General features: G+C 43.5%; 1 protein-coding gene across 1 annotated transcript in view; it reads right to left on the minus strand.

The window, feature by feature from the left end:
- pde8b (phosphodiesterase 8B) overlaps positions 1-20,679 on the minus strand; it is a 288,620-nt gene that overhangs the window by 19,097 nt on the left and 248,844 nt on the right. Inside the window, exons 17-18 of the mRNA XM_068028806.1 lie at positions 8,959-9,030; positions 2,793-2,928 (exon numbers count right to left, since the gene is read on the minus strand). Of these exons, the coding sequence (XP_067884907.1) occupies positions 2,793-2,928; positions 8,959-9,030 (208 nt within the window). The remainder of the gene's footprint in view (positions 1-2,792; positions 2,929-8,958; positions 9,031-20,679) is intronic.

Genomic DNA, 20,679 nt, shown 5'->3' on the forward strand with positions numbered 1-20,679 from the left:
CTATCAGACAGGTGATATTACACTGTCATAAGATAGTGATACATCAGGAAGGCCATTTAGCCCATTCTAGCTCATTCATTCAGACAAATACTTTCATTCTGCCCTATCCCAACTAATATATCCAGATGCTTTTTCGATGATTCTAGGGTTCATGACTTTACTATCCATGTGTTGGTTACCCTTTGCATAAAAAGAAGTTCTGTTTGTCAGCCCAAAATTTGCCTTTTACTATCTGTGTCTCTTTTTCCTCCAGTAATGGTTTTGTTTGAAGTAGTTTGCTGTTTTTACCTTCCTATAAATATTAAAATCTTATAGACCTCTATAAAGTTGCCTGTCAGTTGCTGCTCTTCCAGGAGGATCGGCCTCAACCAGTCTCCAGAGGGCTGGTAAAATCCTGGCCATAGTGTCTGGGATAATTTTCACCTTCACTGCACTGATACTTATTTCTATTTTTGCATTGCCCTTCTGCTCATTATGATGGGAGCAAAACACACAGTAGTGTTAAAATGGAAGATGTTTGTTTCCTACTCACCTGTTTACTCTTCTCTATTTTTTCTTTCATTTTAAAAGAAAACCCTGCATTTATATAGCACCTTTCACATCTTCAGGAATTCCCAAAGCATCATACAGCCAATTAAGTACTTTAGAAGTGTAGGCACTGTTGCAATGCTGTGAAATTTCAGTTTACAATGAGAATGAGGTTTTTTCCCAGGTGAATGAGTGTATGTTGTTATGAACGCTGGACCTTGTAACATGATTATGTCTTCAAGATTGTGATTTTTAAAAGTTCAAGGTGGAGTCCAAAAGGTCAGCTGACCTCACCTCCACTCTGCAAAAGGTTACCAGGACAACAGAGAGAACAAATCAAAGACTGTCTTCTGAAGGACAGAGACTATAGCACTAACATCTGAAGAACAATGTGTTTTGCCCATACTTTAGGATCATAAAACAAGGAGTCAGCCAATCAGAACATGTCAACGAGCCAAGCTGGGGACAATGGAAAAGCTGAGTAGCTTTGTGGAACTCAGACTACTGGTTTCTGTATAAAAACAAAATACTGCGGATGCTAGAAATCTGAAATCGGAAATAAAAAAAATCTTTTACATTTCTTATATCTGCCAGTTCTGAAGAAGGGTCACTGACCTGAAACGTTAACTCTGCTTCTGTCTCCACAGATGCTGCCAGATCTGCTGAGTATTTCCAGCATTTCTTGTTTTTATTACTGGTTTCTGTATTTTGGTTCAAAGCAATAACCTATTGAATCCTAAGTCCAGATAAATTTACTGACTTTCTGGAGGAAAACAGGTTGTAAGGAAGGAACCATCGGGTTCTGTCCTCGTGCAGGTTGTAAGAAGGGAACCCATCAGGGTATAGCCTCAGGGCAAGCTGTAAGAGAAGACACCCAGCAGTGGCAGCTGGAGAGGGAGAGACAGGGAGCACCTGCTCTCTAAAAATATACAGTGAAAGATATACTGTGGAGATTTAAAACTGTTTTGAGAGTTGAAGCTTGCGGAGGAATAAAGGGCCCATAGGATTACCGGAAATCACATTATCCACAGAGGTCCAGGTTGGAAATGCTCAGAGAAGGGAGAAAATAAAATATTGATTTTTGAAAAGGTCTGGGAGATCCAACCTATCGCAACTGGGTGGAGTTTGGGACTTTTAACCGCAAAGGATGTCTTCATCAAAAAGGACTGTGTAACATTTAAGTGTGGTATAAAGTTTTTAAGTGTTGAATAAGGGGAGGCAGTGGTGGTGGCGTAGTGGCAATGTGACTGGATGAACAATCCAGAAGCCCAGGCTAAAGCTCTGGGGACATCAGTTCAAATCCCACCATAGCAGATGGTGAAATTTGAATTCAATTAATAAAAATCTGGAATTAAAAGCTAGTCTAATGGTGAAACCATTGTCAATTGTTGTAAAAACCCATCCAGAGAAGGAAATTTGCCACCCTTACCTGGTCTGGCCTATATGTGACTCTAGACCCACAACAATGTGGTTGACTCTTAAATGCCCTCTGAAATGGCCGAGCAAGTCACTCAGTTCAAGGGCAATTAGGAATGGACAATAAATGCAGGCCTAGCCAGCAATGCCCACATCCCATGAACAAGTAAAAAAGAAATAAACAAAGAAAAAACCTTTGTAATTCAGGGTATCAGCTACTTACAAAGTACTATTTATTTAATTGGGGATTTCTTTTAGTTTAGTCATTGTAATAAAAGACTTCAAATTTGAACTCTTGTTGTGTAATTCATTAAATTACTCAGGGGCGGGGGGTGGGGGCGGTTTATATCTCATTTTTTTCCATTAACGAATTCTCTGAGATCATAATGTATATTTATGAGAGTTATTAGTGACACTGTATTTTCCCATGGAAAATCTTACATTTTTAACCTGATTTTTACTTTTGTTTAGGAAAGATAACTAATTCAAAGAACAATACTTTCTAGTTACACCATTGAAGCCAAATTCACCAAGATTCTCAATGAAAAGGTAAACCCTTTAACTAAATACTCCATTGAACTGAAATGTTCTTAATTAAATACAAACAGCTAAAATTAATAAGGTTAATTATGCTAAACAGTTTCAGAAAATGAATAAATGAATATCAGAAAGAATATTATCTTAAAGCACTTTCTATTCTGCCTAATTAGAAACCATTTCGTGCCAAATCATCAATGAACAAATTGGACAGTATGTATGTATTACATGACCAACATGTAATTTAAGGTAAGCCAAAATGTCTACTGTATTTAACCAATATGGCAACACAATTCAAGATTGGCACCCACCTTTTGTTAGTTAAAGCCTCAAGTTCAAAAATATTAAAGTCCCAACTTTCTTCATCATCAAGCAATTCCGCTACATGAGGTGGCACATCGCAAAGGGCAACTGGAATAGCAAGATGGCTGTGACTTTGCGGCAGGTCTGTTAGAATAAAGGAAAGGAACAACAGAGCACATACCAATACAAAGTGTATTTATAATGAAATACTACATAGGGAAATAATGACATTTTTCTATTGATGCCTGATGTCATGCCCATAAAAGACATATATTCCTACTTTTAAGATATAAACTTTATTCAATGTGAAAATCTTTGAAATTGGCTTTCCCTTTAATAAAGTGGACAATGTGCTGCACAATGGCCACTGAAGATCAGATGCCCTGGCCTGTGTATTCGAAAATTGCCTCACTGTCTCGAAAGGACAAAATGATACATTCCAGACCAAGAGGTGTCGACTACACCCATCCTGGAACTATCAAGAGACATTCCCGAATTGAATTCTGAGACAAAGAAGGTGTGAATTAGACACATCATAAAAGAATGATACCCATCCAGACATTAATGGATGGCCATGGATTCCACATCCTGGTCCATTTATGTGGTCACACCAGGGGAGAAGATCAGATGTCATGTACCATTTCATTGTCCATGTCATTGGACATTTATGGCAACACTCAATGTATTCTTCAATGATGCATAGGTGTCAATATGGTGACAACAACCTGCGGGTATCTTCACACCTACAGACTGTCACTAAGCTACCTTTCATTCCTTGGGATGGGGGCAGCAAGTTGTTTTATATTTTATTCTTCTCTTGCCACAAGTTTCTCAACATCATGCCTCTTCCCCAGAGACCAGGCAGACAAGTTGCTTCTAGGCTTCTTCACTGTCCCTCTGAAACCAGTTGATGGGAGTTGTGCGAGCAGTTCCATTGAATCCTCTCTGATTTTCACTCTCTTCCTATGAGGAGGAGCCTATTCCAAGCTTTCTCCTGACAGTGCACCAAGACTTTACCAAGTGGGACAATTTCTTCCACTCACCATGGATAAGTGGCACTAAAAGTATTTCAGGAAGATTCCCTACATTTGCTTTTCTTGCAAAATTGTATGATCAAAGAGTCCATTTGCAATTTCACTAGAAAGAATGGTCTGAAATCTTCCTGCGATAGTTATGATACCACTAAAGCATAGTGACCTGAAGAAATCAACCCCCGCCCCCCCCCCCCCCCCCCCCCCCTTAGCATCAAGCAATGGACCAGAACCTTTGCCTTACCATTACCTGGAGCACCAATAAAGTTCACCAACCTGCTCCCAGTCAAAACACCCCACCCAATAGGACAGAGATTTCAGCTTCACACCTACAGACTGTTTCCATTATTGCACCAACCCAAGATTCAAAACAGCTTGATGTTCACCTCTGGAGTCCTGAGTTCGGTACAAGTGTGGATCAATAATGTGCAATACACCATTTTGGAAGTCACCAATTTTGCTCCAGAGCCGAATTCTTACCACAGACATAATATGCAGGGTAGATAGTGGACTGTATGTGGCTTAGTGACCACCACTGCTGTTACAAATTCCTCACACATTAACATCAGGAAATTATGCTTGGTATATTGGGTAAGAAAATAACCAATGCTAATGATATAAATAAAAGCAAAATACTGCAGATGCTGGAAATCTGAAATAAAAACAAGAAACGCTGGAAATACTCAGCAGGTCTGGCAGCATCTGTGGAGAGAGACGCAGAGTTAACGTTTCAGGTCAGTGACCCTTCTTCAGAACTGCTAATGATGCCCAGCTATGGATTCGGTGTTGTAGACACTGGAAAATTACACCATGTTTCTATTAATATGGTGTGTCAACATGGGAAGAAAATGATTCTTGCCCCCGATATGAGATGTTTGGAAGATGTTTCTCAGCCTACTTTCCCATTAAAGACATTTTAACATGTAAAATGGCAAGACCTTACTTGTGCTATGGGCAGCCATTCCACAATGTGCAAATAAGTAGTGAAACTGTGCAGCTGTTCTGCACATTTTAAACATGTTGGTATGAAATCTTAGTCCTATATATGTTTTCTTTTTAATTCTCAAATTTTCGTCACTGTTCTGACTGGTACTGAAAGACAATACCATGTAATAAAGTAATAAATGTTTTCACAGCCTCAAAACTTGAGTGTTAGCTGAAAAAACATTGTTTCTCACTGAGGAGACTGTCCAGTAAAAACACCTGACCAAACTGGAAAACACAGCTAGCCTGGTCAAACTACTGTAATAAACACCCTTTCCAATGCTGCAGTTGTTAGCAATATCAGCTTTTAGAGCAGTGTAAGAAAGCAGCACTGAGCATTCACGTATCACTCATGGAAAGTGAAGCTTTCAGAATGCATCTTAACTAATGCCTAGCCTGGGATTTTATGGGCTCCTCCTGAGGCGGGGTCAGAGGTGCGGAGTGGGGGGGCGGCATGGAGAATTGCGACGGGAGCGGGGGTGGGGGGGGGGGGGCGCAGTGGGGTGCAGGCCTGTCACCTCCCCATCGTCCAGCAATCTTCCTGGGAGTGGGATAGGCCTTCCCACCCAGAAGCCATTTGAGACCCTTAAGTGGCCTATTAAGGTCCAATTAAGGGCCTCTTCCCGCCACAGCTGCGAACTTATCAGTGGTGGAAGGAGGGGGGGCCTTCGCCACGTGGGAGGACGCATTGTAAAACGAGATCTAACAGACCACCTGGGAGCTTTTAAACTTTTACTCACAGGTGTGCTGACTCTACTTCAGAATCCATCTGCACTCAGACTGGTTGACTTAATTCTGTACAGATACTGCATTCATGTGATCTAAAAACCCAATAGCAGAAAATTCCTCAAGTTGCTCCCATTCCAATGACATTATTTCACCAGTCTTCTTTGGCCTCCTTATCTCGAGAGACAATGGGTAAGCGCCTGGAGGTGGTCAGTGGTGTGTGGAGCAGCGTCTGGAGTGGCTATAAAGGCTAATTCTAGAGTGACAGGCTCTTCCACAGGTGCTGCAGAAAAATTTGTTTGTCGGGGCTGTTACACAGTTGGTTCTCCCCTTGCGCTTCTGTCTTTTTTCCTGCCAACTGCTAAGTCTCTTCGACTCGCCACACTTTAGCCCCGCCTTTATGGCTGTCCGCCAGCTCTGGCGAACGCTGGCAACTGACTCCCACAACTTGTGATCAATGTCACAGGACTTCATGTCGCGTTTGCAGACGTCTTTGAAGCAGAGACATGGACGGCCGGTGGGTCTGATACCAGTGGCGAGCTCGCTGTACAAGTGCCTTTGGGGATCCTGCCATCTTCCATGCGGCTCACATGGCCAAGCCATCTCAAGTGCCGCTGACTCAGTAGTGTGTATAAGCTGGGGGTGTTGGGTGTTTCACCAGTGGTGCAGCAGAAACCTAATTCATGTGAGAATTGGGGTTTCTGCCGCACTTTATTTGCAGGAACATTAGCAGCAAGGGAGCTGCTGTGAGGAGTTCCTAGCCATTGAATCGATGCAAAGCCTACATATAAATGGCACTTTAGTGTTAGGTGTTACTACAATTCTTCAATGTTTACATTGCATAGGCCTAAAAAACACAGGGTCATTCCTTTAAGAAATGCAAGTGTTGGACTTGGTTAGATGTCAGGGGGTTTTAAGAAACACAGCGCATTGTCGACACATGGAACAAGTTACAGGCTTGAGTAGTGAGTGTGAATTTACTGCAACACTCCAAAACAGAACTGGATGAGTTCCTTGCTGTGGTTAATATCATTGTGTACAAAAATTAGGTGGGACATTGGGAATGTATCTCATGGCCACAGAATTTTTTTTCCCAGAATTAGCCTAGAATCTTATTTAAAATCTACTTCTTTGCCTCTCTCAGACATTTATATGACTACTAGTCGGAGGGAACACTGGGAGTTAATGATCTGTTCAAATGAAAACGTATTGAAGATGCATTGAGAGAAACTGGGCTGGTTCTGGAGAGTCAGCAGGCTATTCCACTATGGATGCATCACAATTGAGCCCAATCCTGTCCTCACTTGAAATTCACATATGCACCTTTCCAGCAGAACTCACTGAAAATGAGAGAAAAGCAGGAACCCTGGCTGATATTGACTTCCGTAACTCAGGGGCACTCAGGTGAATTGCAACAATTCTATCTGCACCTCAGCTACGACCAGCTTATTTAACCCAGTCCACAGAATAACCTTGGGACCCTTGCTGATGTTTATGGCTCAGCTTCAAATTAAAAGGGCATTATCCTAATTTTTTTTTATCACACCACCATTTGTCTGTGATACATGTCTTTCAGTACAGTTTTCACAATCATGTCATCTGTTCTCCATGCAACCATGCACAGAGACACCAGGCTGCATGGGCATGGTCCTAATTAAAAGCAATGAAACACACTAAGCCACAGAAACTTACATCTGTCACTAAGCCTCATACAGGAGGAAACATCAAACCACAGGAAAAAAGGCTGAAAAATACCTCAGAGCTGCTCCTGCTCCATGGCATTCCTTGGAAAGCAGAACTTCTGCTTCACTTCCAGCCAAGTAATGCTGGCAGAGCAGGAGCAGCTTTAAGAAATTTTCTCCCAGCCATGGCAATTTGAAGCACAGGAGCATTAAATTTGACCCTTCATGCCAGAGGTTCATTTAGACCCATCTTGTAACAGATTTTAAGAAAAGTGACATAAAAAGAGATTTCACGGAGTACCTACATCCTGCTCATTTTAGATAAGAAAGCAGTAGAGTTCCGAATGCTTATAGTGGGCATGTTGGTGTTCATGTGATTTTCCTGTTCTATATGTTGCATGGTAAAACCAAAAAGAACAATTTAATTTAAAAAAGGGATCTCTTTTAACAACCACCGCCATTGCATCACTGATGCAATCGCATTTAACAAGGTCCGAACGTTGATTTGAAACTATTTGAAGACCTGACATTGCCTGAAATCAGTAGAGCCTTTTAAATGTTAAGTACGGGATACTAAGTGAACTGACTGAAATAGTGCTCTTAATATGTTATAAGTGGCGCCTTTGTAACTAAAGGCTATGGTCATCACTAAGACTGCCTATTTCCACCTCTGTAACATCGCCTAACTCCACCAAAGCTCATCTGCTGCTTAAATGCTCATCCATACCTTTCTTATCTCTCAACCTGACTATTACAATGCACTCCCTGCTGGTCTCCCATAATCCACCCTTCGTAAACTTGATGTCATCCAAAACTCTGCTGCCTGTGTCCTTATTCGTGCTAAGTCCCATTCACCCATCACCCCTGTGCTTGCTGACCTACATTTGTGTCTGGTCAAACAATGCCTTGATTTATAAAATTTTCATCCTTGTTTTCAAGTCCCTCCATGACCTTGCCCTTTCCTATCTCTGTAATATCCTCCAGTCCCACAACCTTCAGATATCTGCATTCCTCTAATTCTGGCCTCTTGAGCACCCCTGATTTCAATTGCACCACTGTTGGTGGCCATGTGTTCAGCTGCCTAGGCCCTAAGATCTGGAATTCCTTCCCTAAACCTCTCCACCTCTCTACCTTGCTTTCCTCCTTTAAGATGCTCCTTAAAACTAAGCTTTTGGCCATCTGCCCTAATATCTCCTCATGTAGCTTGGTGTCAAATCTTGCTTTATAATGCTTCTGTGAAGCAACTTTGGCCGTTTTATTATGTTAAAGTTGTTGTTGTTATGGTAATGGTGAATGGCTAGCGCCATTTGCTTGATATATGTGGCTGTCCAGGATAAATGTGAACAGTGTATGTGATGGGGACTATACTCTTTCCCTTCATTCTTCGCACAGGACTCCACCACTGAGCCTGAATGGTTTACTATTGCAATGCAATTCTCAGTGATATCAAGCAGGTCTGCGCTTACAACTTCTCATATGGTGAGAAGCAGAAACCCGGGGCCTGGCTGTCAGGGAGAGGGCTGAATGGGAGCAAGGCACTTCCCCAGAGGGGGAGAGGATAATCTGAACCCAAACTACTCTTGCACACTTCCTACTGGCCATGCACATTATTGCCTGCTCAGTTGGAAAATAGTATGCCAGAATACCTAAAAGAGGAGGAAAATAAAGGCAACCACAAGAAAACCAACTTAACAATGAAAGGAATCCCTATTTGGTTGCCTATTAGTAAAACATGCTTGTCTGTAAGGTACCTGGTTCTTCTTCAATTTGTCCATCAAGAGAAGTCCATAATGGCACCTCCGTCTTCTCAGTTTGCCGATAAGCTATGTAATACAATGAAAAACAAGTAATATATTTATACATACAAGTTAACTACATTCTTAAATGACATTATCCAACAACAACCACCCATGTTCTGTTTGTGTTTTCTGCACTGCTCATAAGAACTTTTGGAGCAGGCTGTTTAGTGGTGCCAATAATTGCCATTTTGTCAGTAAATGTTCAGTTTTACAAAGAGGTCATTGAAAAGGTTTTAAGCCACCCTATAGTAAGAGTTGTAATTAATTCCTCTGGATAATATATCCAGGGATGAGGAACTAACCTGGGTTTGAAGTCAATGGAAACAAAACCCATTAAACTCAGAAAGAGAATCAAGCAAATCACCCAAAGGCCAGAACTCTCAACATTACTTAAATAGCCCTAAAGCACTACTTCCTTTTTAGCATGAGAGCAAAAACCAAGGCTGGGATTTTGCAGAGGTGGCAGGGCTTCAGCCACCAGGGCTGGAAGGAATGGGGGGTGGTCACCCTGCTTCAGCAGGCAGCGGGAGCCTGGGCTGTATTTTACAGGTGACAGCCTCTTAATTGGCTGCTGCCAGGCCAGTCATCCGATTAAGGACAATGGCTTACCCTCAAGAGCTGCTGGCCCAATCATAGAGAACAAGCTATCCTAGACTGGGTATTGTGCAATGAGAAAGGATTAATTAACAATCTTGTTATGCGGGGTCCCTTGGGGAGGAGCACCAATAACATGATAGAATTCCTCATTAAGATGGAGAGTGAAGTAGTTGAATCCGAAACTAGGGTCCTGAATCTAAATAAAGGAAACTACGAAGGTATGAGGCGCGAGTTGGCTATGGTAGATTGGGGAAATTTACTAAAAGGGTTGATGGTGGATAGGCAATGGATAATATTTAAAGAACGTGTGCATGAATTACAACAATTATTCATTCCTGTTTGGCGCAAAAATAGAACTGGAATGGTGGCTCAACTGTGGCTTACAAAAGAAATTAGGGATAGTATTAGATCCAAAGAGGAGGCATATAAAATTGCCAGAAAAAGCAGCAAGTCTGAGGATTGGGAACAGTTTAGAATTTGGCAAAGGAGGACAAAGAGGTTGATTAAGCGGGGGAAAATACAGTATGAGAGTAAACTTGCGGGGAACATAAAAACTGACTGTAAAAACTTCTATAAATATGTGAAGAGAAAAAGATCAGTGATGACAAATGGAGGTCCCTTACAGTCAGAAACAGAGGAAATTATAATGGGGAACAAAGAAATGGCAGAACAATTAAACACATACTTTGGTTCTGTCTTCACAAAGGAGGACACAAATAACCTCCCAGAAATGTTAGGGAACCAAGGATCTGAAGGAAATCAGTATTGGTAGAAAAATAGTGCTAGGGAAATTAATGGGATTAAAGGCTGACAAATTCACAGGGCTTGATAATCTACATCCCAGAATACTAAAGGAAGTGGGCCAGGAAATAATGGATGCATTGGTGGTCATCTTCCAAAATTCTATCGACTCTGGAGCAGTTCCTTCAAATTGGAGGGTGGCAAATGTAACACCACAATTTAAAAAAGGAGGGAGAGAAAAAACAGGGAATTACAGACCAGTTAGCCTTACATCAGTAGTAGGGAAAATGTTAGAGTCTATTATAAAGGATGTGATAGCAGAACACCTGGAAAGCATAAATGGGATTGCACAAAGTCAGCATGGGTTTATGAAAGGGAAATCTTGCTTAACAAATCTACTGGAGTTTTTTGAGGATGTAACTAGTAGAATGGATAAGGGAGAACCAATGGATGTGGTGTATTCGGATTTTCAGAAGGCTTTTGATAAGGTCCCACATAAGAGGTTAGTGTGCAAAATTAAAGCACATGGGATTGGGGGTAATATACTGGCATGGATTGAGAATTGGTTGACAGACAGGAAACAGAAAGTAGGAATAAACGGGTCTTTTTCCAGGTGGCAGGCAGTGACTAGTGTGGTGCCGCAGGTATCAGTGCTTGGGCCTCAGTTATTCACAATATATATAAATAACTTGGGAGCGGGAACTAAATGTAACATTTCCAAGTTTGCAGATGACACAAAGCTGGGGGGGAATGTGAGCTATGAGGAGGATGCAAAGAGGCTTCAATGTGATTTGGATATGTTGGGTGAGTTGGCAAATGCATGGCAGATGCAGTATAATGTGGATAAATGTGAGGGTATCCACTTTGGTTGTAAAAACAGAAAGGCAGATTATTATCTGAATGGTGATAGATTGGGAAAGGAGGGAGGTGCAACGAGACCTGGGTGTCCTTGCACATCAGTCACTGAAAGCAAGCATTCAGGTGTAGCAAGCAGTTAGGAAGGTGAATGGTATGTTGGCCTTCATTGCAAGAGAATTTGAGTACAGGAGCAAGGATGTCTTGCTGCAGTTATACAGGGCCTTGGTGAGACCACATCTGGAGTATTGTGTGCAGTTTTGGTCTCCTTATCTGAGGAAGGATGTTCTTGCCATGGAGGGAGTGCAAGGAAGATTTACTAGGCTGATTCCTGGGATGGCAGGATTGACGTATGAGGAGAGATTGGGTCGATAGGCCTGTAATCACTAGAGTTTAGAAAAATGAGAGGGGATCTCATAGAACCCTATAAAATTCTAACAGGACTAGACAGGCTAGATGCAGGGAGGATGTTCCTTATGGCTGGGGAGTCCAGAACCAAGGGTCATAGTCTCAGGATACAGGGTATGCCATTTAGAACCGAGATGAGGAGAAATTTCTTCACTCAGAGGGTGGTGAACCTGTGGAATTCTCGACCGCAGAAGGCAGTGGAGGCCAAGTCACTAAATATATTCAAACAGGAGATAGGTATATTTCTTAATGCCAAAGGGATCAAGAGATATGTGGAGAAAGCAGGAACAGGGTACTGAATTAGATGATCAGCCATGATCTTTTTTGAATGGCGGAGCAGGCCTGAAAGGCTGAATGGCCTACTCCTGCTCATATTTTCTATGTTTCCATAGGGCCAGCAGCTCAGCTCAGTAGCGCTATTAGGAGCAGTGACCACTGCTGAGGCTGCAACTGGAGGAAGAGGATGCAGTGATGGACATACGCCCTCACAACCAGGTGAGTGGGGTCTGGGGACACCAGGGCCAGTCAGGCTGGCCCCGGAAGTGATGGGGGTGGGGAAAAATGGCAGTTGCTGAGGGCAGGTGGCACTGATGCAACAGCGAGGGGGGGGGCACCATCGCTGCTAGAGGTCTCCTTTGTGGGCCAAAGTGTGCCCAAGTAGGGTGGCCCCCTACCCCGGAGCCTGCTGGGAGCCCCCTGGGAGGCCACCAGCGTTTCCCTGATAGTCTCCCCATGTGACGAAGTGCCCTGCTGCCACAAGTAAAATGCCAGCAGAGGCGGGCAAAGGCAATTAAAGGTCTCAAAAGGGCTCCAGGCAGGCGGGCAGGCCATCTGCTACCTTCCCCACCGCTGGCAAAATGGTATGGCGGCAGGAAGGCATCAGACACACAACCCGACGCCATCCCCCGCCATTTTGCCAGCATTCCCTCCTCCAATGTCATTCTCAAAGGACCCAGAAAATCCCAGCCCAAGCTTCGGGAGGCAGCTTCTGGAATGAAGGAAACATGAGCGATCTATTAAAAGTCAGAAGAGAGTAAGTATAAAAAGGCTCAAAACAAATAAATCCCCAGCAATAGATGTTATTAGTGCTGAAAAAGACTTGGAAAGAGATTTGTGACACGTTGTTCATCATTATGAGGAAGTCATTGAATACTGGGGATTACTAGTAGATTGGAAACAGATTAATGTTGCACACATATTTAAAAGGTTGACAAGACAGACACGGGTAACTCTAGATCCATTAGTCTTATTTCCATTCCACGTCAAATAATGGAATCGATCATCAGGAGTAAACTTCAGGATCTAGTTAACATGAACCTAGTTAACAGCAGTCAGCATGGATTCAGAACCTTGGCAACCCAAATGGACTGTGCAAGCCCCATGATGTGGTGTACCTCAACTTTCAAAAAGCTTGGGTATTCAGAGTAAACCCTGGAAATGGATAAGAAACTGGTTGGAACATGGGAAGCAAGTGCTCATTAGAGGAGCAAAATACTATGGATACTTTAAATAAAGACAGAAAATGCTGGAGACAGGTCTGGCAGCATTTGTGGAGAGAAAAGCACAGTTAACGTTTCAGATCTGTGACCTTTCATCAGAACTGATAAAAGTTAGAATTATAATAGGTGTTTAGCAGGTGATCTGGGGGAGGGTGGAACAAAGAACAAAAGGGAACCTCTGTGATAGGGTGAAAGACAGGAGAGAGAGGTGCAGGGCAAATGGAAGTGCTAATAGGGCAAGAAAAGAAACAAAGAAAAGATGTGTCTAGAGCAGATGTGCTGGAACATGCAAAGGAAAGGAAACAAAATGGGGGCAGAGATTACTGTCTGAAATTGTTAAACTCAGTGTTGAGTCCAGAAGGCTGTAAAGTGCCTAACTGAAAGATGAGGTGCTGTTCTTTGAGCTTATGTTGAGCTTCATTGGAACACTGCAGTAGGCCGGCGACCACGCCATACTTACCTTGAATCTGAGGCTCCAGTGCTGGGTCTGGTCCCAGGTCTGGAGTGGTCACTGCTCCTGGTGGCACTGCTGATACTAATGAGCTGCTGGCCTTCCGATTGGCCTTAAAGGGACAGGGACCCAGGCGCCAGGCAGTTACGTGCCCGAGTGCCGTCAAATTGCGCCGGCGGGGGTGGGGGGTGGGGGTGGGAGTGCTCCAAAGGGCCGAGGCGGCATTCCCCTTACCTTTTTGGCCTGGCGTCGGAACCCCTGCCAGCTCCACAAAATTCACCCCATAGAGTTGACAATTTCTGTGTGAAATGGAGGGAGGGCTCTAAAGGTGTAAACCAAGATTTACAGACCAGGACTTTTATAACAGGGTAAATAACATGAAGGATCAGTGCAGTGCTCTCTGTGGAACAGAGGGACGAGTTACCATTCAATAAACAAATTAATATTTATTCTGTAAAAATGTTTTAACACATTATCTTGATATCACACAGCATGTTCGCTGATGATTGCACAATGTTCAGCACCATTCGTGACTCCTCAGATACTGAAGCAGTCCATGTAGAAATGCAGCAAGACCTGGACAATATCCAGGCTTGGGCTGATAAGTGGCAAGTAACATTCGCGCCACACAAGTGCCAGGCAATGACCAACTCCAACAAGAGAGAATCTAACCATCTCCCCTTGACATTCAACAGCATTACCATCACTGAATCCCCCACTATCAACATCCTAGAGGTTACCATTGACCAGAAATTGAACTGGAGTAGCCATATAAATACCGTGGCTACAAGAGCAGGTCAGAGGCTAGGAATCCTGAGGCGAGTAACTCACCTCCTGACTCCCCAAAGCCTGTCCACCATCTACAAGGCACAAGTCAGGAGTGTGATGGAATACTCTCTACTTGCCTGGATGGGTGTAGCTCCAACAACACTCAAGAAGCTTGACGCCATCCAAGACAAAGCAGCCCGCTTGATTGGCACCCCATCTACAAACATTCACTCCCTCCACCACCGACGCACAGTGGCAGCAGTGTGTACCATCTATAAGATACACTGCAGCAATGCACCAAGGCTCCTTAGACAGCACCTTCCAAACCCACGACCTCTATCAACTAGAAGGACAAGGGCAACAAATGCATGGGAACACCACCACCTGCAAGTTCCCCTCCAAGTCACACACCATCCTGACTTGGAACTATATCGCCATTCCTTCACTGTCACTGGGTCAAAATCCTGGAACTCCCTTCCTAACAGCACTGTGGGTATACCTACCCCAAATGGACTGCAGCGGTTCAAGAAGGCAGCTCACCATCACCTTCTCAAGGGCAATTAGGGATGGACAATAAATGCTGGCCTGACCAGCAACGCCCACATCCCATGAATGAACATTAAAAAAAATGACTAGGAAGTTGGGCAGAAAATAAGCAACCAAAGACAATTAATCATAATCCTGCAATTGATATTTTCTAACCTTCCAACATTGAGGAACTGAAAGAAATTAGTATTAATAAAGAGGTAGTACTTGAAACATTAACTGGACTGAAAGTTATTCCTGGATACAAGGTGTTCAGGAAAGATAGGAAAGGGAAAAACGGGGGAGAGTTGGCAGTATTGATTAAGGAGAGCATTACAGTGCTGGAGAAAAAGGATGTGCCAGAGGGGTCGAGGACAGAATCAATTTGGCTAGAGCTAAGGAACAAAAAAGGTTACTCAGTGTTGTCTATAGGCCACCAACTATGGCAAGAATGTGGAGGAACAAACTTGCAAGGAAGTTGCAGAGAGGGGCAAAAATTATTGGGTAGTTATAAAGGGGGACTTTAATTATCCAAACATAGACTGGGACAGTAGTAGTGTAAAGGGCAGTGAGGGGCAAGAGTTCCTAGAGTGTGTTCAGGAAAATTTTCTGCAGCAGTATGTTGCTAGTCCAATGAGAAAGGAGGCACTGCTAGACCTGGTTCTTAGGAATGAGATGGGCCAAGTGGATCAAGTATCAGTAGGAAAGCATTTAGAGGAGAGTGATCATTGTATCATAAGGTTTAAGCTGACTATGGAAAAGGACAAAGAACAAACAGAGTAAGAGTAATTAACTGGGGGAAAGCCAACTTCAATGGGGTAAGAATGGAGCTGGGGCAAATAAATTGGAGTCAAAAGTTGGCAGGAAAACCGGTCGCTGAACAATGGGCTACCTTCAAAGAAGAGATCATTTGGGCACAGTCAAGGTATGAACCCTCGAAGGGGTAAAGTAGGACAAACAAATCCAGAGCTCCCTGGATGACAAAAGAGGTAGAGATTAAAATAAAGAAGAAAAAGTGTGTTTATGACAGATGCCAGGTAGAAAATACTATTGAGAACCAGGCTGAATATAGAAGGTCCAGAGGGGAAGTGAAAAAACAAATAAGAGAAGCAAAGAGAGCATGAAAAGAAACTGGCAGCTAGCATTAAAGGAAATCCCAAAGTTTTCTATAGATAAATACTAAAAGGAGGAGTGGGCCCGATTAGGGACAATAAAGGGGATTTACACATGGAGGCAGAGGGCGTAGCTGAGGTATTAAATGAATACTTTGCATCTGTCTTTACCAAGGAAGAAGATGAAACTCAGGCAATGGTGAAAGAGGAGATAATTCAGACACTAGAAGGGTTTAACATTGATAAAGAGGATGTATTAGACAGGCTGTCTGTACTTAAAGTGGATAAAACACCAGGAATGGATGAGATGAAACCAAGGATACTGAGGGAAGTGTGGGTGGAAATTGTGGAGGCACAGGCCATGATTTTTCAGTCTTCCTTAGACTCAGGGGTGGTGCCAGAAGACTGGGGAATTGCAAATGTTACACCCATGTTCAAAAAAGGGTGCAAAGATAATCCAAGCAACTACAGGCCAGTCAGTTTAACTTCGGTGGTGGGGAAACTTCTAGAAAGAATAATTCAGGACAAAATTAATAGTCACATGGACAAATGCGGGTTAATAAAGGAAAGTCAACATGGATTTCTTAAGGGAAAATCATGTTTAACTAACTTGCTGGAGTTTTTTGAGGAGGTAACAGAGAAGGTTGATGAGAGCAATGCTGTTGGTGTGGTGTACATGGATTTTCAAAAGACATTTGATACAGTGCCGCACAACAGACATGTGAGCAAACTTGTAGCTCATGGAAGAAAAGGGACAGTAGCAACATCAATATGGAATTGCTGAGTGACAGGATTCAAACAGGAGTGGTAAATGGATGTTTTTCGGGCTGGAGGAACGTTTGTAGTGGAGTTCCCCAGGAGTCAGTGTTGGGGCCTTTGCTTTTCCTGATATATGTTAATAACCTAGACTTTGGTGTACAGGGCACAATTTCAAAGTTTGCAGATGATACAAAACTTGGAAGCATTGTGAACTGTGAGGAGGATAGTGTAGAATTCCAAAAGGACATAGACAAGTTGGTGGAATGGGCAGACAGGTGGCAGATGAAGTTCAATGCAGAGAAATGTGAAGTGATTTATTTTGGTAGGAAGAACATGGAGACAATATAAAATAAAGGGTACACTTCTAAAGGGGGTGCAGGGGCAGAGGGACCTGGATGTATATGTGCATAAGTCATTGAAGGTGGCAGGGTAGGTTGAGAGAGTGGTTAATAAAACATACAGTATCCGGGGCTTTATTAATAGGGGCGTAGAGTACAAGAGTAAGGAAGTTATGTTGAACTTGTATAAGACACAAGTGCAGTCTTCGCTGGAGTATTGCCTCCAGTTCTGGGCACCGCACTTTAGGGAAGACATGAGGGCATTGGAGAGAGTACAGAAAAAATTCATGAGAATGGTTCCAGAGATGAAGAACTCCAGTTGTGAAGATAGATTGGAGAAGTTGATATGAAAATTGGTGGTGTCATAAATAGTGAGGAGGAAAGCCTTAAATTACAGGACAATATAAATGGGCTGGTAAGATGGGCGGAACTGTGGCAAATAGAATTTAATCCTGAGAAGTCTGAGGTGATGCATTTTGGGAGGACTAACAAGGCAAGGGAATATACAATGGATGGTAGGACCCTAGGAAGTACAGAAGGACCTTGGTGTACTTGTCCATAGATCACTGAAGACAGCAGCACAAGTAGATGAGTTGGTTAGGAAGGCATATGAGATACTTGCATTTATTAGCCAAGGCATAGAATATAAGAGCAGGGAGGTTATCATGGAGCTGTATAAAATGCTAGTTAGGCCCACTGTGTACAGTTCTGGTCACTGCACTATAGGAACAATGTGATTGCACTGCAGAGGGTGCAGAGGAGATTCACCAGGATGTTGCCTGGGCTGGAGCATTTCAGCTATGAAGAGAGACTGGATCGGCTAGGGTTGTTTTCCTTGGAGCAGAGAAGGCTGAGGGGGGACCTGATTGAGGTATACAAAATTCTGAGGGGCATTGATAGGATAGAGAGGAAGAAACTTTTTCCCTTCGCAGAGGGGTCAATAACCAGGGGGCATAGATTTAAGGTAAGGGGCAGGAGGTTTAGAGGGGAGTTGAGGAAAAACATTTTCACCCAGAGGGTGGTTGGAATCTGGAACATAGATAGGTGCTTGATGGCCGGCATAGACATGATGGGTCAAAGGGCCTGTTTCTGTGCTGTATAACTCTATGACTCTAAGTTAGGGCTGTTTTCCTTGGAGAAGACTGAGAGGTGATTTAATAGAGGTATTCTAAATCATGAGGGGTCTGGACACAGTAGATAGAGAGAAACTGTTCCCACTTGTGAGGGGATCGCGAACGAGAGGGCACAGATTTAAAGTATTTGTTAAGAGAAGCAAAAGCAACATGAGGAAAAGCTTTTTCACACAACGAGTGGTTAAGGTCTGGAATGCACTGCCTGAGATTGTGGTGGAGGCAGGTTCAACTGAAGCATTCAAAAGGGAATTAGACTTATCTGAAAAGGAAGAATGTGCAGGGTTACGGGCAGAAGGTGGGGGAATGGAACTGAGTGAATTGTTCTTTCGGAGAGCTGGTGCAGACACAATGGGCCGAATGGCCTCCTTCTGCACTGTAACAATTCTGTGATTCTCTGTGATTCTGTTGATAAATCCCCTGGACCAGATGAGCTGCATCCCAGAGTGTTGAAGGAGGCAGCTATAGAGATAGTTGATGCATTGGTGGTTATCCTTCAACATTTTATACATTCTGTTGAGATTCCTACTGACTGGAAAGTAGCAAATGTAACCCCACTATTTAATATAAATTTGGCCCGCCTGCACCCTGTCACAGAGCCGCCACGATTTCAAACACAACAGCTCATTAGTATGGCCACAGCACCCACCCCCTGCGATGATGTGAAGGGGCGGGCGAGCTGCCACAAGCTAGCTACAGCGTCCGGCACCAATGTGCAGGCACCGGCACCATTTTTAAAGGGCTTACAGCCCTCAATGCACATTTAAAGTTTAAAGGAACAGGTAAGTTTAATTTCCTAAATCTAAATAAAATAAATGTATCATGCCCTCTCCCAACTCCCAATGGCAAATCGCAACATTCCTGCCCTTTTCCCTCCCAGAATACAGATAATTAAAATTTAACCTTAGCCCCCACCCCACAAAGTGCGGCATCTTTGCCCTTTACCCCTTCCCATCACCCCCCCCCCGACTAATCCGCAGCATTTTAACCCCGCTCCCCACCCCCACACAGAGATAAGAATCCTCCTCTCCCCTCTCCACAGGTGTCGTGCCACGTTTTCCCGAACAGGGATTCGAAGGTGCGGCATTGTCGGCTGCCCGAATGAAGATCAATGCGGCGATTGAGCAGGCGACGGGATCCTCATTAAATCAGGTATGTAAACTAGTTTACATATTTAAATGGGGTTCCCGTCGCCAAGTGGCGGGGCGGCTGACACGAGGCCTCACTGTCACCGAGATCGGCACGGGGCCTGTCGCCGTCGGGGTCAGTGGTGGGCCTCCGCTGCACCGATCTTCATTGCCCCCCCACCAATGTTCCCAACAGCGGAGGGGCTTTAACATCCATCCCTTTGAAAATAATGATATGATTGGACAGAGTCAACATGGATTTCTGAAAGGGAAATCATGTTTGACAAACCTGTTGGAGTTTTTTGAGGATGTTACTTGTAGCATAGATAAAGTAGATATGTGCATTTGGATTTTCAGAAAGCTTTTGATAAGGTCTCACACAGGAGGTTAGTAAGCAAAATTAAAGCACATGGGATTGGGGGTAATATAGTGCAATGGATTGAGAATTGGTTAACAGACAGAAAACAGAGAGTAGGAATAAACAGGCCATTCTCAGGATGGCAGGCTGTTACTGGTGGGGTACTGCAAGGATCAGTGCTTGGGCCACAGCTGTTCAAAACCTACATCAATGATTTGGATGTGGGGACCAAATGAAATATTTCCAAATTTGCTGATGACACAAAACTAGGTGGGAATATAAGCTGTGAAGAGGATGCAAGGAGGCTTCAAGGAGTCTTGGACAGGCTAAGTGAGTGGGCAAGAACATGGCAGATGGAACATAATGTGAATGTGTGAAGTTATCCACTGTGGTAGAAAGAACAGAAAGGTAGAGTATTTCTTAAATGGTGAGAGGTTGGGAAGTGTTGATGTCCAAAGAGACCTGGGTGTCCATGCTCATGAGTCATTAAAAGCTAGCATGCAGGTGCAGCAAGCAATTATGTAGGCAAATGGTGTGTTGGCCTTCATCGCAAGGGATTTTGAGTACAGGAGTAAAGAAGTCTTGCTGCAATTGTATGGAGCCTTGGTGAGACCGCACCTGGAGTATTGTGTACAGTTTTGGTCTCCTCATCTAAGGAAGGATATACTTGCCATAGAGGGAGTGCAGCGGAGGTTCACCTGCGATGGTGGGATTGTCTTATGAGGAGATTGAGGAAACTGGGCCTGCATTCTCTAGAGTTTGGAAGAATGAGAGGTGATCTCATTGAAACTTACAAAGTTTTTACAGGGCATGACAGGGTGGATGTAGATAGGATGTTTTCCCTGGCTGGTGAGTCTAGAACCAGGGGACATAGTCTCAGAATAAGGGGTAGGCCATTTAAGACTGCGATGAGGAGGAATTTCTTCACTCAGAGGATGGTGAATCTTTGGAATTCTCTACCCCAGAGGGCTGTGGAAGCTCAATTATGGAGCATGTTCAAGACAG

The sequence above is a fragment of the Heterodontus francisci genome, chromosome 4 (genome assembly GCF_036365525.1).
Source record: "Heterodontus francisci isolate sHetFra1 chromosome 4, sHetFra1.hap1, whole genome shotgun sequence".
NCBI lineage: Eukaryota > Metazoa > Chordata > Chondrichthyes > Heterodontiformes > Heterodontidae > Heterodontus > Heterodontus francisci.